General features: G+C 34.0%; 1 protein-coding gene across 2 annotated transcripts; it reads right to left on the reverse strand.

Moving 5' to 3' along the window:
* Positions 1-423: 423 nt before the first annotated feature.
* LOC120630250 (TOM1-like protein 2) lies at positions 424-16847 on the reverse strand. 2 transcript variants are annotated; one of them, XM_039899401.1, is made up of 13 exons: positions 16722-16847; positions 16221-16468; positions 13307-13414; positions 10743-10838; positions 10180-10281; positions 8815-8961; positions 8073-8224; positions 7871-7944; positions 7340-7405; positions 5903-6005; positions 5093-5183; positions 4275-4334; positions 424-2060 (listed from the first exon to the last, which is right to left on the reverse strand). In XM_039899401.1, the coding sequence occupies exons 1-13, from the start codon at positions 16774-16776 to the stop codon at positions 1875-1877; spliced, it is 1488 nt and encodes a 495-aa protein (XP_039755335.1). In that variant the 5' UTR covers positions 16777-16847; the 3' UTR covers positions 424-1874. The 2 variants fall into 2 exon arrangements, with proteins under 2 accessions (XP_039755335.1, XP_039755336.1); XM_039899402.1 differs by lacking the exon at positions 4275-4334.
* Between the last annotated feature and the right edge of the window lie 36 nt (positions 16848-16883).

Genomic DNA, 16883 nt, shown 5'->3' on the forward strand with positions numbered 1-16883 from the left:
CAAATATATAAGCTAGGCACCAGATGGCATTTTAAAGACGTGCTATTGTTATAGAATATTTATAATACGGTATCGTGCACAAAACTTGTAACTAAAATCTATAAAGGAGTAAAAAATGGTGCCATCCTTTTTACAACGTTCGTAAAGGAAAGGTACAGCGCGATTTTACCTTTCACTCATTGGGCACTCACTGCGAGTTTTTGAACGCTTACCCACTAGCGTCTCTATAAAACTATTGTATGACATATATGCCATAAGAATTTATATTAATATTATGTCTGTTTGTAATTTGGAAATAACTGTATGTAGCAATCTGCATATAATAATAATATAATTTATCAAAAAAACGTTAACATTTCTGTAGTGCATATAGCTGTCACAATGATAAACGTTTAACAAAACATGCAAAATTAAATCATAGAATATCAATAGAAAATTTATTAATTTAAGAGGTGGGTACGTTGGTGTGTATGTGTACGCTTTTGCGTGTGTAAAAGTGCGTGTGTGTCCATAAAGAACATTTTCTATTGTTTTATTTTCATTTGTTTATTTTAAATAATATGTGTGATTACATTTTAAACGACATAAGCTTATGGCAAACATAATGTTTTAATGTATGTCTCTTTCTGGAGGCAGTTATTAAGAAATTACAAACACACTTCCATTTTATTTATATATACTCTTGTTTGTAATACTTGTAGGTGGATAAGTCATCAGCCAATTTTCCACATGCGTCCTCTCCTAAAGAAGAGTAGGATATACAGCTCACGCCCACCCAGTTTCCCTAATGCAAGTTAGTGGGCATGATTGGACTGCAAAAGTTTATTTAAGTTTTGCGTACAACAAAATTGGTACCATTAATCATTACCATGAATATTCCATTATATAAATACATAATTCGATGCGAAAAACAACATTGATAACTATAAAATACGTATTTCATTTATATCATTTAATGTCGTTTGACTATTTCACTGCCACCGAATTTAGCAATCGTCAGAAATTAAAGTTAATTTTGAATAAGTAAATTCGAATAAATAAAAATGCCGGAGAGCAAACCGTTTGTGGTAACGTGACTGCAATGACGTCAAAAGTAAAATAATTGCAAAAACTGAGTTCGGCTCGTAAGAATCTAGTTTCAAGGGTTTATTTATAAGAAACAACGGTTTAAATAATATTTTTGAATATATTACCGGAATTTCTTAGTTTTAAAATACAGAAACCATTTACTGTACATACCTCTACGTTGTCAAGATTATGATCTGCATGTCCCAAGTAATTAAGATTTGTCTAACAATAGCAATATCACATTGATAGCTCCTTGTGACGTCACAAGTAGGTAAAATTTTATAACAAGGGCGGACTTTTATTTTGTGTCATCGCGTCACTGAAAATATAAAAATTTCATAACGGTTTTATTACAAATCCCGTAGAAAAGGTTTGTTTTCCTGAGATAAAAATGCATATGTTAATCTACGTCCTTTTAGCTAACTTTATGCCAAAAATCAAATTTATTGGTTGCTCGGTCAGGGCGTACGGTAGGGACAAACAAAAAAACGCACTTTCATAATATTAGTATGGATGGCCTCATGGTGAAATTTTAAGTAATAGTCATATTCAGCTTCCGAAAGTACCAGATGGTTTGTCATTTGCAGTCCAGCCCTTTGTCTCTAGAACATACTACTTTATAACTAAAAAAATCGATTCCGTTTTTAAACGCCTGTGTTTTGTGTACGAATTCTATCCCACATACAACTCATTGGTAATAATTATATTACCGGTATAATACAACATTGCAATAAGAAAAAGTAGCTTTTTTTTTTATTCTCGCATAGCAGTGAAGTCGTCAAACATACATACACATTAGAAGCAAATCAGAGCGCGAACATAGTGTCTTCGTCCTTCTTGATCTGTCGATGTCGTGGTGTGGAGCTGTTTTGAGCTCTATTCTCATTGGCGTTGGGTAGGTTTTCGGCTGCGGCGGCGCGTTCAGCCAAGAACTTGTCAAAGTCGCTGCTTGTTACGCTCTCCTGTGCGCCGTTTGCTTCCGACGCGGCTTGCTATATGAAAATGAAGATTGATTTGAAATTCGGCCAAGTGCGAGTCGGACTCACGCACAAAGTGTTCCGTACCACGGCACCATCTATAAATGTTGTCTGCCGTTTCGGAACCTAATTAAGTATTGATCTTATTCTGTTTTGTTTAGCGGCAACAGAAATTAGTAATCTCTAAAAATTTCAACTTCTGTAACTATAACGGTTCATGAGATACAGCCTGCTGAAAGACTGACCGACGGACAGACAGACAAACGGACAGGACAAAGGGACAACCTATTGACATAATCAATAGGTTCCTATTTCATCCTTTGGGTATGGACCTTTAAAAATTAATGACCTAACTCTTCTCTTGAATCATGCCCTCCTAGTACAAGATTTCAAATGGCGAAAACGTATCTACAGCGCCTTATTAATAAACGTGGCATAACATTGGAATAGTCACGCATTTTTTTGCCACACTTAGCTGACAGCACCTTTCAAACGTCAAAGCTTGACTGTTCCGACGTTATGACACATTAACCTTTTGTTTCAAAGTAGCACTACCAATATATATAGAGTTATGGTTTTAATATAACTGCCACATCCGTAACAGGTTAGCCCGATATCATCTTAGACTACATCACTTATCACCCGTAGCTATAAAACAAGATTAGATTTACTTGCCCGCAATCGATGAGTCGTTTTCGAGTATGGAAGTGACATCGGAGTAAAATGGATCCTAGTTACATTGTTTTAAAGCTCAAATTTGGCTACAATTCTTAAACTCAACTTTTTGACAGAAAGTTTCTTAAGCAAATATCTGAAAATTAGGATTTGCGACTCTAATTCGAATGACATAAAGTCCATTTTACTTTGTCGACACAGAGTTTTAAGTGCCAAAACGAATCCTTGATTGCGGGCGAGCAAATCTTTTAATCAATCCGCACTGGGCCAGCGTAGTGAAATTGTGGGAGAAGAGGATTGATATTATGATGATGATGATGAAATCTTTTAATATGGCTACAGGTGATGATAATTCAGTCAAGGGCAAACTTGTAGAGGAAGAAAAAAAATTAAACGTGTTATACAGTACAGTCTGCTTTTCCTTGGCTTCGATATAAAACAGTAGGTTTGCGTGATAAATGTGCATCGAATAACGCTCAGAATTACTGCAAACAAAGACCGAATCATTTCAAAAATTAATATTAAAAAAAGGAATAAACGAATTTGTTAATTACATAAGCATTTGACACCTAATGATTGCTTTAGTAGTAGAGTATTAGTAATTAAATGTAATATATATAAATATACTCAAAACAAGGAAACAATAGCATATATAATCGTAAAATAAAAATTGAAACAATCCAAAATAATTAATAAACGAAATGAAAACGTGCATAGTGCCGACAATAGAAACCAAATGAAATGAAAATTTAATAATATACAGGGTATTTTATTTATTAGGTCAGCAAGGGGAAATTCTATACCGTAACAAAAAAATGTTTAAATTAAATGTATTTATATTATGTGTTTTTATATTAAGAAGAACATTGTATAATAACGTTAATATTGCAAACTTCCTCTGCTCAGTTTTAGAACAGAAAACAAAAAGTTGTTATAATTTTATTTTTGATACGAATTTTGTTAATTTTTTAATTATTTATATTCTAAGATGATCGTGAAGGAATATTGACAATCCTAACCCAAACACACACACATTTAATCACGTATATTGTACATCTGTCAGTGAATTATTCTTTTAATATTACCACTAAGAATTTTCTGTGAAATTTTTCCGTAGAAAAAAATGCAGTTAGGTAGGTTAGGTACCTCAAACAAAATTTTTAGCATGTTCTTCTGGTTTACTGGGTTTTATACTGAAATCAAATACAGTCATTTAACGATCTTAACCATCTTTCTGTTGCCTATTTGACTTTCAATGTAAACGCAACTTTTTGCAGTTATTCCTACCGTGATATTGGTCTCAATAAAATGTTGTAGAAAACAATTATTCCATCATATTTTGATAACGCATAGGCCCCCCATACCCCATAACCCCCTTTCCAAACAGTATATCGTCATTAGTCAAAAAAACTACTAAGAGCCGTCAGCTTAGCAGTAGTAGTACGAATTGTTGTGTGTGTATTTACTAATTGAATTAATAGACTTTTATTTCCCCTATGCCTTCCTAAATAAAAAAATCACTGTATAATAAAACAAAATATATTAATGTATCACCTTCTCCTGCTCTAACCAAGCTGATATCTCATCAAACTCTCTCGGGTCCATGCCGGTTGGCTGCCGACAAATATCAAATAATCAAATAAATATTAAATAAATAAATAAAAATACGTATATGAAAAAAATTATAACAATCAAAATTATGGAAAACAATATCAATTAAACAAGACAGAAATATTTAATTTTAAGTATAGAAATAAAAATAAATTTTAAACTAGAAAGACATTAGCGTCTTGCAGTCTTAGAATGGAATAAAACTTTGGAATCCTCGTGAAATGGGCCTTATCAACCTTGTTTTAAAGCTTACGTTTGTCCGCATTTCTACGAGGAAGTTTTGTATGATATAAATCAGAAATGCAAACTAATAAGAACACACACATACAAAATAATAAAACGGGGAAACATTTTCATACACCATTTGAAATTCGAGTTTACTTTATTAGTGCAGATGACCTCAACAGTTTTCATTGTTTGTAACCGATTTAATCCAACCAATTTAATAAGGGGGCTACCATTAATTACGTGAGGTATTCAGGGGACTGTGTTTAAGCCGATTTTTACCCAACATAACGCGAAGGAGAGGAGGGATTTGGCAGATTTATAATTTTTTTTAAGTGTAAAATTACGAGAAAAATGGGTTAAATTAAATAAGAAATGTTTCTCTACTCTCAGTAATTTAAAGTTAATTTTAAATAAAAAGAATTAATCAAAGTAATGATTTGTTTCCTACCGAATTTGAAATTCGAGTTCATGTCGATGATTATGTCGTCACCAAGTTTTTTTTTTGTTGTCTGTGTGCTTGTTTCAATACTCACAAGAGGTGTGCCGCCCGTGGCCCGCATACTAGTGGCAGCAGCTAATCCCGAGTTCGGCTGCTCTTCTGTGTTATCTGCGTAACTGCTGCCTCTGTGAAACATTAATGACCGTTTTCACTAACCCTAGGAAACGCTTAAATCGGGTACTAGAGTGCCTAAGTGAAAAAGCATTCCACCAATTCATAAATGATGTCTAACGACGTTAGGCGCCCTCTTCAGTTACGACACCGATTCTGCGGTGCGTAATTAATAGGGAATACGGAAACTGACACTAACAGTTTAAAAAAAAAAAAAATGGTAATGTAAAAAATAATGATTTAATAAAAAAAAACCTCATCACAACAAGTTACGTTACATGAATGAGTTGCCTAGTGAACATAGATTTGTGAAAGTCAAATGAATGTATGCCTAGTGCCCGTTTTCACTAACGACGAATAAGGCCATATCTAAATAAGTAACGCCTAACCTAAGGAGATTCATAGGCATGTTGGTGGAAGTTTTATTTTTGCATTCGATTTAGGCGATGCCTGGGTTTATATCAATTAGAATCTTCTTTGCTCAGGCGTTTTTACTTAGGCATTGCCGTGTTCGTATTTGTACAATTTAATAAATTAAATCACCGGAATGAGCCCGCAGACTTTGACAATTGAAAATGTACACTGTCAAAGCTTTAGAAAAACTAAAATGTTAAATATAGCTAACTTCATGGTGTCGGTTTTTTGTGACGGTGTCACGGTCACGCATCGTAAAAATTTACACTCATATTAATTTGTTAACACGCCAAAAGAAGTATAACTTAAAAAAAGTTACCCGGTCTTAGAAGTTTCATAGGTGACGTTCCGGGACTGGGCGAACATGTCGAACTCATCCTTCGAGCTGCTCGGAGATTTGTCTGTCTGTTCATCATTCACGGCTGAAATCATAGCAAAAAAATATATATATTGAATGACCTTCATTATTAAAAATTAAAAATTCATTTATTTCAAGTAGGCCTAATATAAGCACTTTTGAAACGTCAAGTCTGTCTGTGTGTAGTAACTCTACCACCGGTTCGGAAGGCAGATTCTACCGAGAAGGAGCCGACAAGAAACTTAGCAGTTGCTCTTTTCCAATATCAACAATTTACATTTTACATTTTAAAATTCGCATAGCTTCTATAGTACACTATATTAATATCATGTCTTTTATCACGTTTAATGTCATCTTTCATTCATTTGTCTTGTAGTTATCCATAAATTATGTAGTTAGATGTAAAATAAATAACTAAATTTATAAATACAAATTTGTTGATATGAATTGCAACAAATAACCTTTTTACTAGAAACTTAAACTTCATAATCGCGTGTGACAACAAAGTGTAGGTATACCAACGTAGTTAATACCTACAGAACGGCATAGTAATTCCGAGAAAACTTACAACTCAAAATGTTTCTGGATTAACATCTATACAACGTGTGACGGAATTAAGAAATATTGTTGAAGGATGCATAAGTGTATTTCATTAGGAATCATCCTGTAAAAATATTTAAACAAAAGAAGCATTTATTTCTCCATACAAACTAATTCAAAACATTCTGTTTACTTATGACAACCCTATTGAAGATAAAAGACCGCCACGGGCATAGTACCTACGCTACGCGACACGTACCTAATAAAGTTGCAGTAGTCACTCGGTTTTTATTTTGCATGTGATGTTAGGGCTGTATCTGATTTCTTTGAGTAAAAACTATGGCATTGCTTTACTTAAAAACAATTAGTTTCGGTTTTACGGATAAGTTTCAGAGGCAGTAAATAATGTACCTCTAAAGCCTCTGAAGTATTTTTTCGGTTTTATTATATTATATATGTGAAATGAGTATTTTTTTTAGTACATTATAAGGCTGGTTAGTCAACTTTCGCAGACAAAACTGCTCGGTTTGAATTCTGACTTAGTTTACAAATGCGATTATTTCAAGCGGAAATTTTATTATTACTGAAATTGAATAATAAAATTACATTGTCATTTTTTTTGTGATAATTTCCAAATTATGGGTAAAATTTTTGTGTTTATTTTTTTTAATATACGGTTAATTTAAATTGACAAAGAATATGGTATTCAGATTTCAATCATTATTTTAAAACTAATATATAACTTTAAAACCATTTTTTCAGAGATATTTGCTTTAATCGTTTATCCCTCTTTCCCTGGGGAGTCTTCAAGTAATCTTAATTATATAGCCCTTACACAATATGTTTATTTTTACTTACTCAGCTTAGCAACGTCAGGTACATCGTCACTCAGATCAATCAAGGCGTCATCGTCGACTTTTTTTGCTGAAATATTAAAAGAAGCAACATTTGGTCAAACACACCAAAAAATTATATTAGCTACTTTAACTCACCTTACAAACTAGTTTAAGCTCAAAAGTAATCTCAATTCGATAGTAAGTAAAAATAATATAAGCTCCTTAACTTGAAATTAAAATAAAATCAATTTGAAAGAAATACAAACTCGTAGAAATACCACTTTGAAAGTAGTTTGATAAGCTCAGAAGCAATCTAGATTTTAAAGTTATTTAAGTTCAAAAGGAACCTCAATTCGAAAGTAATATAAGTTCAGAAGTAATTTAATTTGAATGTAATTTGAGCTCAAAAGAAATCCTTATTTAAAAGTAATTTAAGCTCAGTTATAAAGTAAAAGCTAAAAAGAAAAATAATTTGAAAGTAATCGCAATTTGAATGTAATATTAATAAGATCAAAAGTAATCTTAACTCAAATTAAAAATAATATTAACTCACGTGAAGTAGTACCGGGAACACCCATAGCAGCTCCCAAAATGGCAGACGGGGTTGCACCGCCCGTTGCGGCGATCCTGAACGCCATAAAATACAGTTGATATATTTACATTGCCTTCCTCACATTGAGAGAGGCCTTTAGTCCATCGATGGACTGTAATAAGCTGTAAATGAGGACTACGAATGGAAATTTTTAAATGCTCACCTGTTGTTGAGGAAGCGCGAATGACGTAACAGCAAGTTATGAAGGCGGTCGTTGATGAGCAGCAGGTCTGCGGTGAGGGGCGATTCGCCCGCCAACCGCGCCACTAGGTCCGCCACACGACTCTGCATGGCTTTCAGTGTATCTGCTAGCTCCTATATCAATAGAGTCGCATCGTTAGTATTTTAGTGGGATACCCTCTGGGAATATTTATCTTCTGAATAATAAGAAGTCCTTCTAGGTCAGTAAGGACTAAACCTGGGTGTCATTCTAACTTAAGAGTTTTAAGTTAAGACCCTATTATAATGTTAAGGACTATTTTATTAGTTATTAATTTACTTTACTGAGAGATGAAAAATAATTACGCGGCTCAGTTTGATGTGGGCTCTTCTTAGACCAGGGCGCGTTTGGAACCCTCGTAGCTTTAGGTTTAAGTTGGCAAACGAAGTTATCACCATCCCCATACAATTATGTAAACATATATGTATCAACGCTTCATAAGTGCCTGAAGAAATTTGGAATTATAATTTGAATTTGACAACTCAGCTTTGAGGTACAACTCGTGTCAGTTTAAAAAACTCCCATATCAGTTAATTGACGCAATCAGCACGAGCGACTAACGTCCCGTGTCCCGCACATTATTTAACTCACTTTGAACAGAGCTGGTGAAACAGGACTTCTTTATACCTATTACTAGGAATGTAGGTCGTTGAAGAGTTAACATAAATGAGGTCAGTATACTCACGTTTAGCAGTTCAATATCGGTGTCGTGGTGCTGGGTGTAGGGTTGAGCTGTAAGCTCGTTGAGCATGTCATTCATAACCGACATGTTGCCCTCCACAACCGACAGGTCAGCGCGGAGCTTGCTTGTCTGACTGTCAGAAAGTGTCACCTGTATGTGAATAAGAAGTTTAGAGTTTTGAAATGAAAATTTATTTGTTCACATAAAACAATAGCAGATGTAGGTGAACTGTTCTGTTAAGTTAAAAAACCTGTGCCAGAAGTTCCCGATCTTCCATTAGAAAAGACATTTTTATTTCAATTTATTTATATAATACATTTATTTATTTCTGACATGCGAGTAAAACATGCAGTCAATCGCACTCAGATTATGTTATGTGTACGTGCATGTGTGTAAGTGTGTGTGTGTGTTTTGATTATTTTTTGTTTTATAATCGTAAAACTTTAATTGGTATATATTAAGTGCTATATTAATTCTGTTATATATAAGACTGAATGTTTTTAAAATTGTTTATTAGCAAAGGCCGTTTTAGTGTTTACTGAAGGGATAACAGTTTTATTAGTTCTTTTATTAAGAATACTTCGATCAATACGCAGAGTTAAGAACTTGTTAGGCTGAAAACAATCTGGCTTCTAGACACCACAACTGCTCTGCGGAAAGTCATTAAAATATATGTGAAGAAAGCATGGATATGTTCAATGTCTGGTTTTTTGTCTATATATAATAAGTAGGTAATTTATGTATATTTAGTTCAATTATCTTATTATCTACTCATAACACAAGCTACGCTTACTCTGGGGCTAAATGGCGATGTGTCAATTGTCGTTATATATATTTTATTTATTGACTAAGCGGACTACTATACCCGATAGGCTTCAGAAACGCCTTCGATACAGTTGACCATGGTAAGTTGTCATCTCATAAAAGTTTATCCGACAAAGCTTAGCAAAGTTTTTATTAATAATAAACTCGGGAAAGCCGACAGACCATCTTCGGGCGGAATTATTCGGACCTATGCGAATTGGCGGATGGTGTATCTAAAGGTGGCATCTTATCTCCGTTATTTTTTCACTATTTATTGTAGTAGTAGATTAAATGAAAAACTGACGAAATATGATGACGAAAGAGTTATTTTCGATCCGTAATTATTTGTAAGAATTTGTACATTTCGAAACAAAGTATATATCCAATTAAAGTTAAATTTTTGCATAGAAACTATAAGTATTTCGCGAATTATATAGACGCGAATTATATAGACGCGAATATTTTAGCCGTTCTTTGTTACTGTCATCATGCCTATTCGTGACCCCGACGTGATAGCACATATACAATTTTCGTGTTAGAGATCGCCAACAACAATTCACTTACCGCACCAGCAATTTGTTCCTGCGATGGGCGACTAGGCGAAGTCTGCGGGACAGCACCTCGCTGGGGAGATCCCACTATGGCATCGCCACCATCGGGTACGCTCTATTAAAAAAAAAAAAATCCGGTCTATTATCACTGACACGCAGTGGCATGCATAGAGGGTATGCACAGGGTATGCAGATTATACAAAATACGAGTACGAGTTATAAATACTTAAGGGTAGGCTTTTTATTACTCTTACAATGCATATTCTTAAGTTTTTTATAAGTGGATATTTTCTTCATTTTATCTCATCTGCACACCGGGCTCTCCTCTCAAAATTCGAAGGGTTTAGGGCTTATAGTATAGATATGAGAGTTAACGCGCTTTTGAGGATGTTATGGACAACTCTCAGGCATGCGATTTCCTCACAATGCTTTCTTTCACTGTTAAAGCAAGTGATATTTTAATAGCTTAATAAAAAGTTAGAGGTGTATGTCGGATAGCCAGCTCTCACCACCTAGGCTACCAGGTCTTCAGACAAGTGTAGATACAAAGAACGATAATAAAAAAAATATACTCACTCGCTGCGGTGTAAAAATAGGCGCCATCGCGTCAAGATCCGTCATCGGAAACTCGACACCTTTGGTACGCAACTCGGTGTACACTTGACTGACGCCCTACATACAAATATTATGATTAAAGCGTATGGAAAAATCCTATTATAACATCAAGCATTTCATCCATAGCTATACTATCTTTATATTTGACGGCCTATAGGCGCAGTAGGCAATGTCCCTGCCTTCTGAGTCCAGCCGTGGGGTCGATTCCCACGACTGGAAAATGTTTGTGTGATCAACATGAATGTTTTTCAGTGTCTGGGTGTTTATATGTATATTATATTAGTTATGTATATTATTCACAAAAATTTTAATCAGTCATCTTATTACTCATAACACAAGCTACGCTTACTTTGGGGCTAGATGGCGATGTGTGCATTTTCGAAGTATATATATATTTCTACTGTACGTGTGTATGTCACTGTACTCCTAAGCGGTTGGATTGATTTGAATGATTTTTTGGTATGCTTATATGGTTTAGATTCACAAATCAGCCCGACAGATGGCGCTGCAGACAGTATCGAGTTTTATAAATTTAAAATGCATATAAAAATTTCGGAACCGACAGGATTTGAACCTGCGACTCTCGGGCAATCGCGGCCTGAGCGCTTTCACCAATTAAGCTACGGCTCTCCTACCGTCGATGCCGAAATTAGTATATGCCTTTCACATCAGTATTATGGCGACTGTAGATCGAAACTGCAACGTTTCCTACTAGATGACGCTAGGCCTAGGGCGGTCAGATATTAAGGGCGACAAATCGTGCAAAAAAAAAACACTGATGGGAAATTTTACTGGACAATTAATTATCTAGTCTATAACGATGTTGCTGAGAAACTAAAAGCCTAGGACGCCCGCCCGGCCGACGATGGATAGCCCATCTATCGAAGATGGCGATAGAGTATACATACGAGTATAATGTACCCCCGAAGCCTGTGAAGTATTAGCTCGGTTTTCATTTACACGTTGTATATACTACATCTAGGAGCATGTGAGCATGCAAAATCACGTGATTGCAGTCAAGGGCTAAATTGTAGTGGTGGTAAAACACCATTTCGATATAGAAATTTGGAAGGGTGTAAGCGTTTTTATGGCAGTAGGCTTATGCTTGCAAAAGTACTTAGATTTTCACATATTGTATATCATTCATAATTAAATAACAGTATGCCTAGGATATAGGATAGTATTTAGATTTTCTCTTTTTGTTTTATGTAATTCATGATAACGGTTCATGTAACATTGCATTGTAATTTAAAGCGTAAAAATTATACTGTAAAGTTTGTAAAGAACAATAGGAGATTGCAAAAACATTCATTATTTTAGATTGTACAACCATTAAATAAACATTGTATTTGTGTTTTAATGTATTGGCTTAGGTAAGGTTCTCCTGAAACCTAATTTATGTACGCTGTGACTTTTTTTTGTCTAATTCAGTATTAAGAAATAAATTAAGAAAGTTAAATTAATAGTGTCGGCCAACTGGAGCAGTGGGCGGCGGCCCTGCTACTGAGTCCATGGCCGTGGGTTCTATGCCCGCAACTACAAACTACAACTATGGATAATGGTTGTGTGATGAACATGAATGTGTTTCAGTGTCTGGGTGTTTATCTGTGTATTATAAGTATTCATCATGCACATCATCATATCAACCTATTACCGGCAAACTACATTGCACGGGTCTCCTCCCACAATGAGGAGGGGTTAAGGCCGTAGTCCACCACGCTGGCCCAGTGCGAATTCGTGGACTCCACACACCTTTGAGAACATTACGGAGAACTCTCGGGCATGCAGGTTTCCTCACGATGTTTCCCTTCACCTTGAAGCACATAACTTTTTAGAAAAGTTAGAGGTGCTGGGATTCGAACTCGTCCCCGTGAAAGTGTCGAAGTCCTACCCACTTGCTGATAGCCGCTTTGTAAACATATATGCAGCGGCGTGTACAGGGTCTTCGGCCAGGGTATGCATAAAGCAGTAACATGGCATAAAATAGAAAAATCCCCCTCCAATACGAGCTATATAAAATAATTTGGGTAGGTAGTTCTTTTGTGCATGTATGACGGCCGTGTGGCGCAGTGGGCAGCAACCCTGCTTTCTGAGTCCTAGGTCGTGGGTTCGATTACCACAACTGGAAAATGTTTATCTTTATATTATAAGTATTTATGTGTATTATATTCATAAAAAAATATTCATCAGCTATCTTAGTACCCATAACACAATCTACGCTTACTTTGGGGCTAGATGTGTGTATTGTCGTAGTATATTTATTTATTTATTTATTTATTATTATTATAATGTATAGAGTGCATGTCAGTGCACAGATGGAGATTTATGTATATACTGTATATATAACGTATTGTCACAAAAAATGGTAATATTCTCATTGTAGGGCTTTTAATTTAAATACATCAAGCTTTACCAGTTGTCTTGTATGCGGAGAAAAAGTGGCTATTCAGTTAAGACCTGTTTTATGTGTCTAATCTAAAATCTGTCTAAATAAAATAAGTAAAATTAATAGGTCTCTTACTCACCTGCAAATCAGGTTGATTCTGGAATGCATCAGCCCAGCACTGAATAAGACTGAGCACCTTCTCTTGAATCACTGTCGGTGGGTCATTTTTGGGGCCAATAAGTTTAACCTGAAATTTAATCGTTACTTATTAATATAATAAATGCAATAATGAGTTTGTTTGTCTATTTTTCGTTCCTTAACATCCTAACTAGGCAACCAATGAAATTGATTTTCAGCATAGAGTTAGCTTAAAGGACAGAAAGTACCATAGGCTACTTTTCTACTCTCAGGAAATAAAACAGTTCCTACAGGATTTGCTAAAAACTTTACGAAACGCGAAGGACACAGACAATACCTAGTATACCAAAACAATGAAACTCCAAATTTTATTTTTTGATAATTAATTAAATAATATGTCTTGCAATCTAGTGAGTTATCACATTTAATAACTTTAAACTTAAAGCTTTGTTAATGCTACAGGCAGGGTAGGATAGGTCCTTAATGCACCCTTGTGAAAAAGTATATAAGGAAATTTATTCATGGGCACAGGAGTTTAAAAATTTTGGCTAGGGGACTCATTTGCTACTTTCTTTATTTTTCAATATAGCGGCAACTAATAGCCTGTCTTAATTCCAATCAGTAGACCAATCATGCAGTTTTAATAGAAAAAAAAATCGGCCCTCTCTGGGTTACACAGGGATAATTATTGTTGAATTGACTGAAGTTTTTTTTAAAAAAAAAAAAAAAAATTTAGAACGACGATCTTCGAAAAAATAACGATGTTATACAAAATACGCGATTATTTCATAGAAGCAATCATGTTAAATTTTTTTTTTATTTATTTTTTAAAAAAATTCAATTAAAAACAAATATTTTGAAAAAAAAAAATTACCCGAAAGGTCAATTTTTGAGAGAGTTATGGCTATTTGAAAATAAAAGAGCCATTTTTTTTAAAGCTTCATAACTTTATTTGGGTTGGATAAATGAATTTAAAAAAATTCTGAAAAACGTCTTTCATCAAGTAGAAAAAGATAAAAAAAAATCAGCAAAATCTAAAGGGGTAAGGTTCAAAAGTGGTCGATTTGGCATAGCATAAACAACCTGTGTGAAGTTAATTAGTATATATAACTAGTTACTTTAATATATAAAAACAATTTTGAGTATTTCCATAATTTGGACTTACCCAAACTACCTCTTAAGGTTTTTGTATTGTTCTGTATGTTTTGATAGAATCAGCCTACCAACCTTTTCATTCGAATATACTAGACTATATATTAGACCATACATACTATTTAGACGCAGTTATATGAAATTCATAAATTGCTACAGCATTTTTTTTAGAACTTGAAAGTGCAAAGAATTATAGAGATGATGGCCATAACTACATTTGTAAACTTAAAACTAAAGCTAATATTAAATTCACACTTGGCTAATAATGTTTATTCTAACAAGACGCTAGTAGTAATGTTCATTCATATTACATTGGCTTAGATTCTAAATGTTTAGGCACCTATTAGTCTTCACAATCAATCAAGGTAATGTGAAGCCACTGAACTGAATCAATTTAGAGATAAAAAACAAATAATCAGTCAAGCATACTTTTATCATTAGTAGTGACTTTGAAACACTGTCTTAAACTGAGCATACAATAATATGTGTTGTATTCATACATGAGACACAAATGAAATGAAATGTTATAAGCGAGTTTCACTTGAGCATCCTTACTGGATGTTGACTTCACAACAATGGCTAAGCAACTAACTTTTAGATTTAGTGTCAGGAGGAAATGGACATAGGTTTGAAGAATAATGAAGTTATATATTTCAACCTAGAGATTTTATAACTCTCAAGCATTATTATTTTAATTTATTATTTATTAATCTTTTAAAAAAACTAAACAAGTCAAATTTCCACATAAATGTACACAGTATGCTTTTACTGTACACTATGATAACTAATAAACAATGCAGACCTATACTTAGGCAAATTAACCGCATCACAACATTCATGCATTATAACATCGCATTGGTACCACACAGGTTGCTACAAAAATATGTTCAGTATACATCATAGATGTTCAGCCTAGAACATATCTATATTATAAATGCCAACCAACCCTTTCTGAGTCCAAGGCTTTGGGTTTGATTCCCACAACTGGAAATTGTTTGTGTGATGAACATGAATGGTCTTCAGTGTCTGAGTATTTATCTGTATAGTATAAGAATTTATGTATAATATTCTATATTTGTGTAAATAGTCATCAGGTGACTTAGTATGCATAGTACAAAGCTACACTTACTTTTGGGTAGTATATTAAATTATTTATTACTAAATGCTAAAGTTTGCATGTATTTTTGTTACTAATTAAACCAGTAGGGCCAAATGGATCTTCATGAAATTTAGCACAGATATAGATCATAGTCTAAAATAGTGCATATGCTACTTCTAATCCCTAGATATTTATGGGGATAGATTTAATTTTTGTTTTAGACAAAGCCATAAAGCAACATGTTTTTTGCATAGTGGTAGTTCAGTGGTCAGAGAATAATAAAGGCCTTCAAATAAATATTACTATGTGAAGAAGTTATGAGCAACAACTAGTGCTTTAAACATACAATATTAAGAAAAAAAAATCAAAGCAAAAATATTTATTTGATATGTACAGTAAACTTCAGAAATTGTTTATTTATGTAGGCCTATCACAAATACTTATAAGCATGATATTAAGATATTACTACAGGTTTAAAGTTCCTAAGGATATTAAGATGGGTGGATGTATAGAACACAAACATGCTTAAATTGCATATGATATTAAAAACACAGATATTATGTAGTAGATTATGACATAGGTTCCTTTTATTCTAGAAGTAACATAAAACTGCATAGGAAATCAGATATTCCAGTTGGACAAATATGGTAGTAAAATTACTTACCAGTTCATTAATAAATTCTTTATTGCAGACTAGGACGTGAAAAACCCTTCCACAGTTCTTGACACAGGTTTCAAGCACAGTCAGCGTATACATTACTACAGTATAGTTTTTTCCTGCACTTTGATTGAATCTTTTTCTTATTGCCTTTACGGCATCCTTTGGACCGTCAGTGCTTGTATTGATAATATCACATATTTCCATGTTAAGGGCCCAATTTTCCGACGGTAGCGATCCATCTGTAGCTTGCTCTGGAACATTTAACGTACGTAGTAGGTAGTTATGAACATGGGAGTCAACCCCATTAACACCAATTAAAACTGTTTCTCACTAGATTCCGTATTATGTAGATATAATATATTTAATCATGGAATAACAAACGAACTGTTTGATCAAGACAAAGAGAAATTGTTACTTCATAATGCGCAACAAAACGAAAGGCAATTTTGGGTCATAGGATTGAAAAATTTATGTAATATATTCAGTACAATGATTTATTTTTACCTATTTTCTGACCAACCGGTGTAGCAAAAGGATTCCCTACTCCGAAAAACGACATTTTTATAACGCAATCCTATAAATAAATAAATAATTTCAATTTCACCGATTTCACTTGTCACCCGAGTAGACGTAAAAATATTTTAATCTGTCTGCTTCTTTCAAGTT

This window comes from Pararge aegeria, chromosome 16 (assembly GCF_905163445.1).
Source record: "Pararge aegeria chromosome 16, ilParAegt1.1, whole genome shotgun sequence".
NCBI classification, from domain to species: Eukaryota; Metazoa; Arthropoda; class Insecta; order Lepidoptera; family Nymphalidae; genus Pararge; species Pararge aegeria.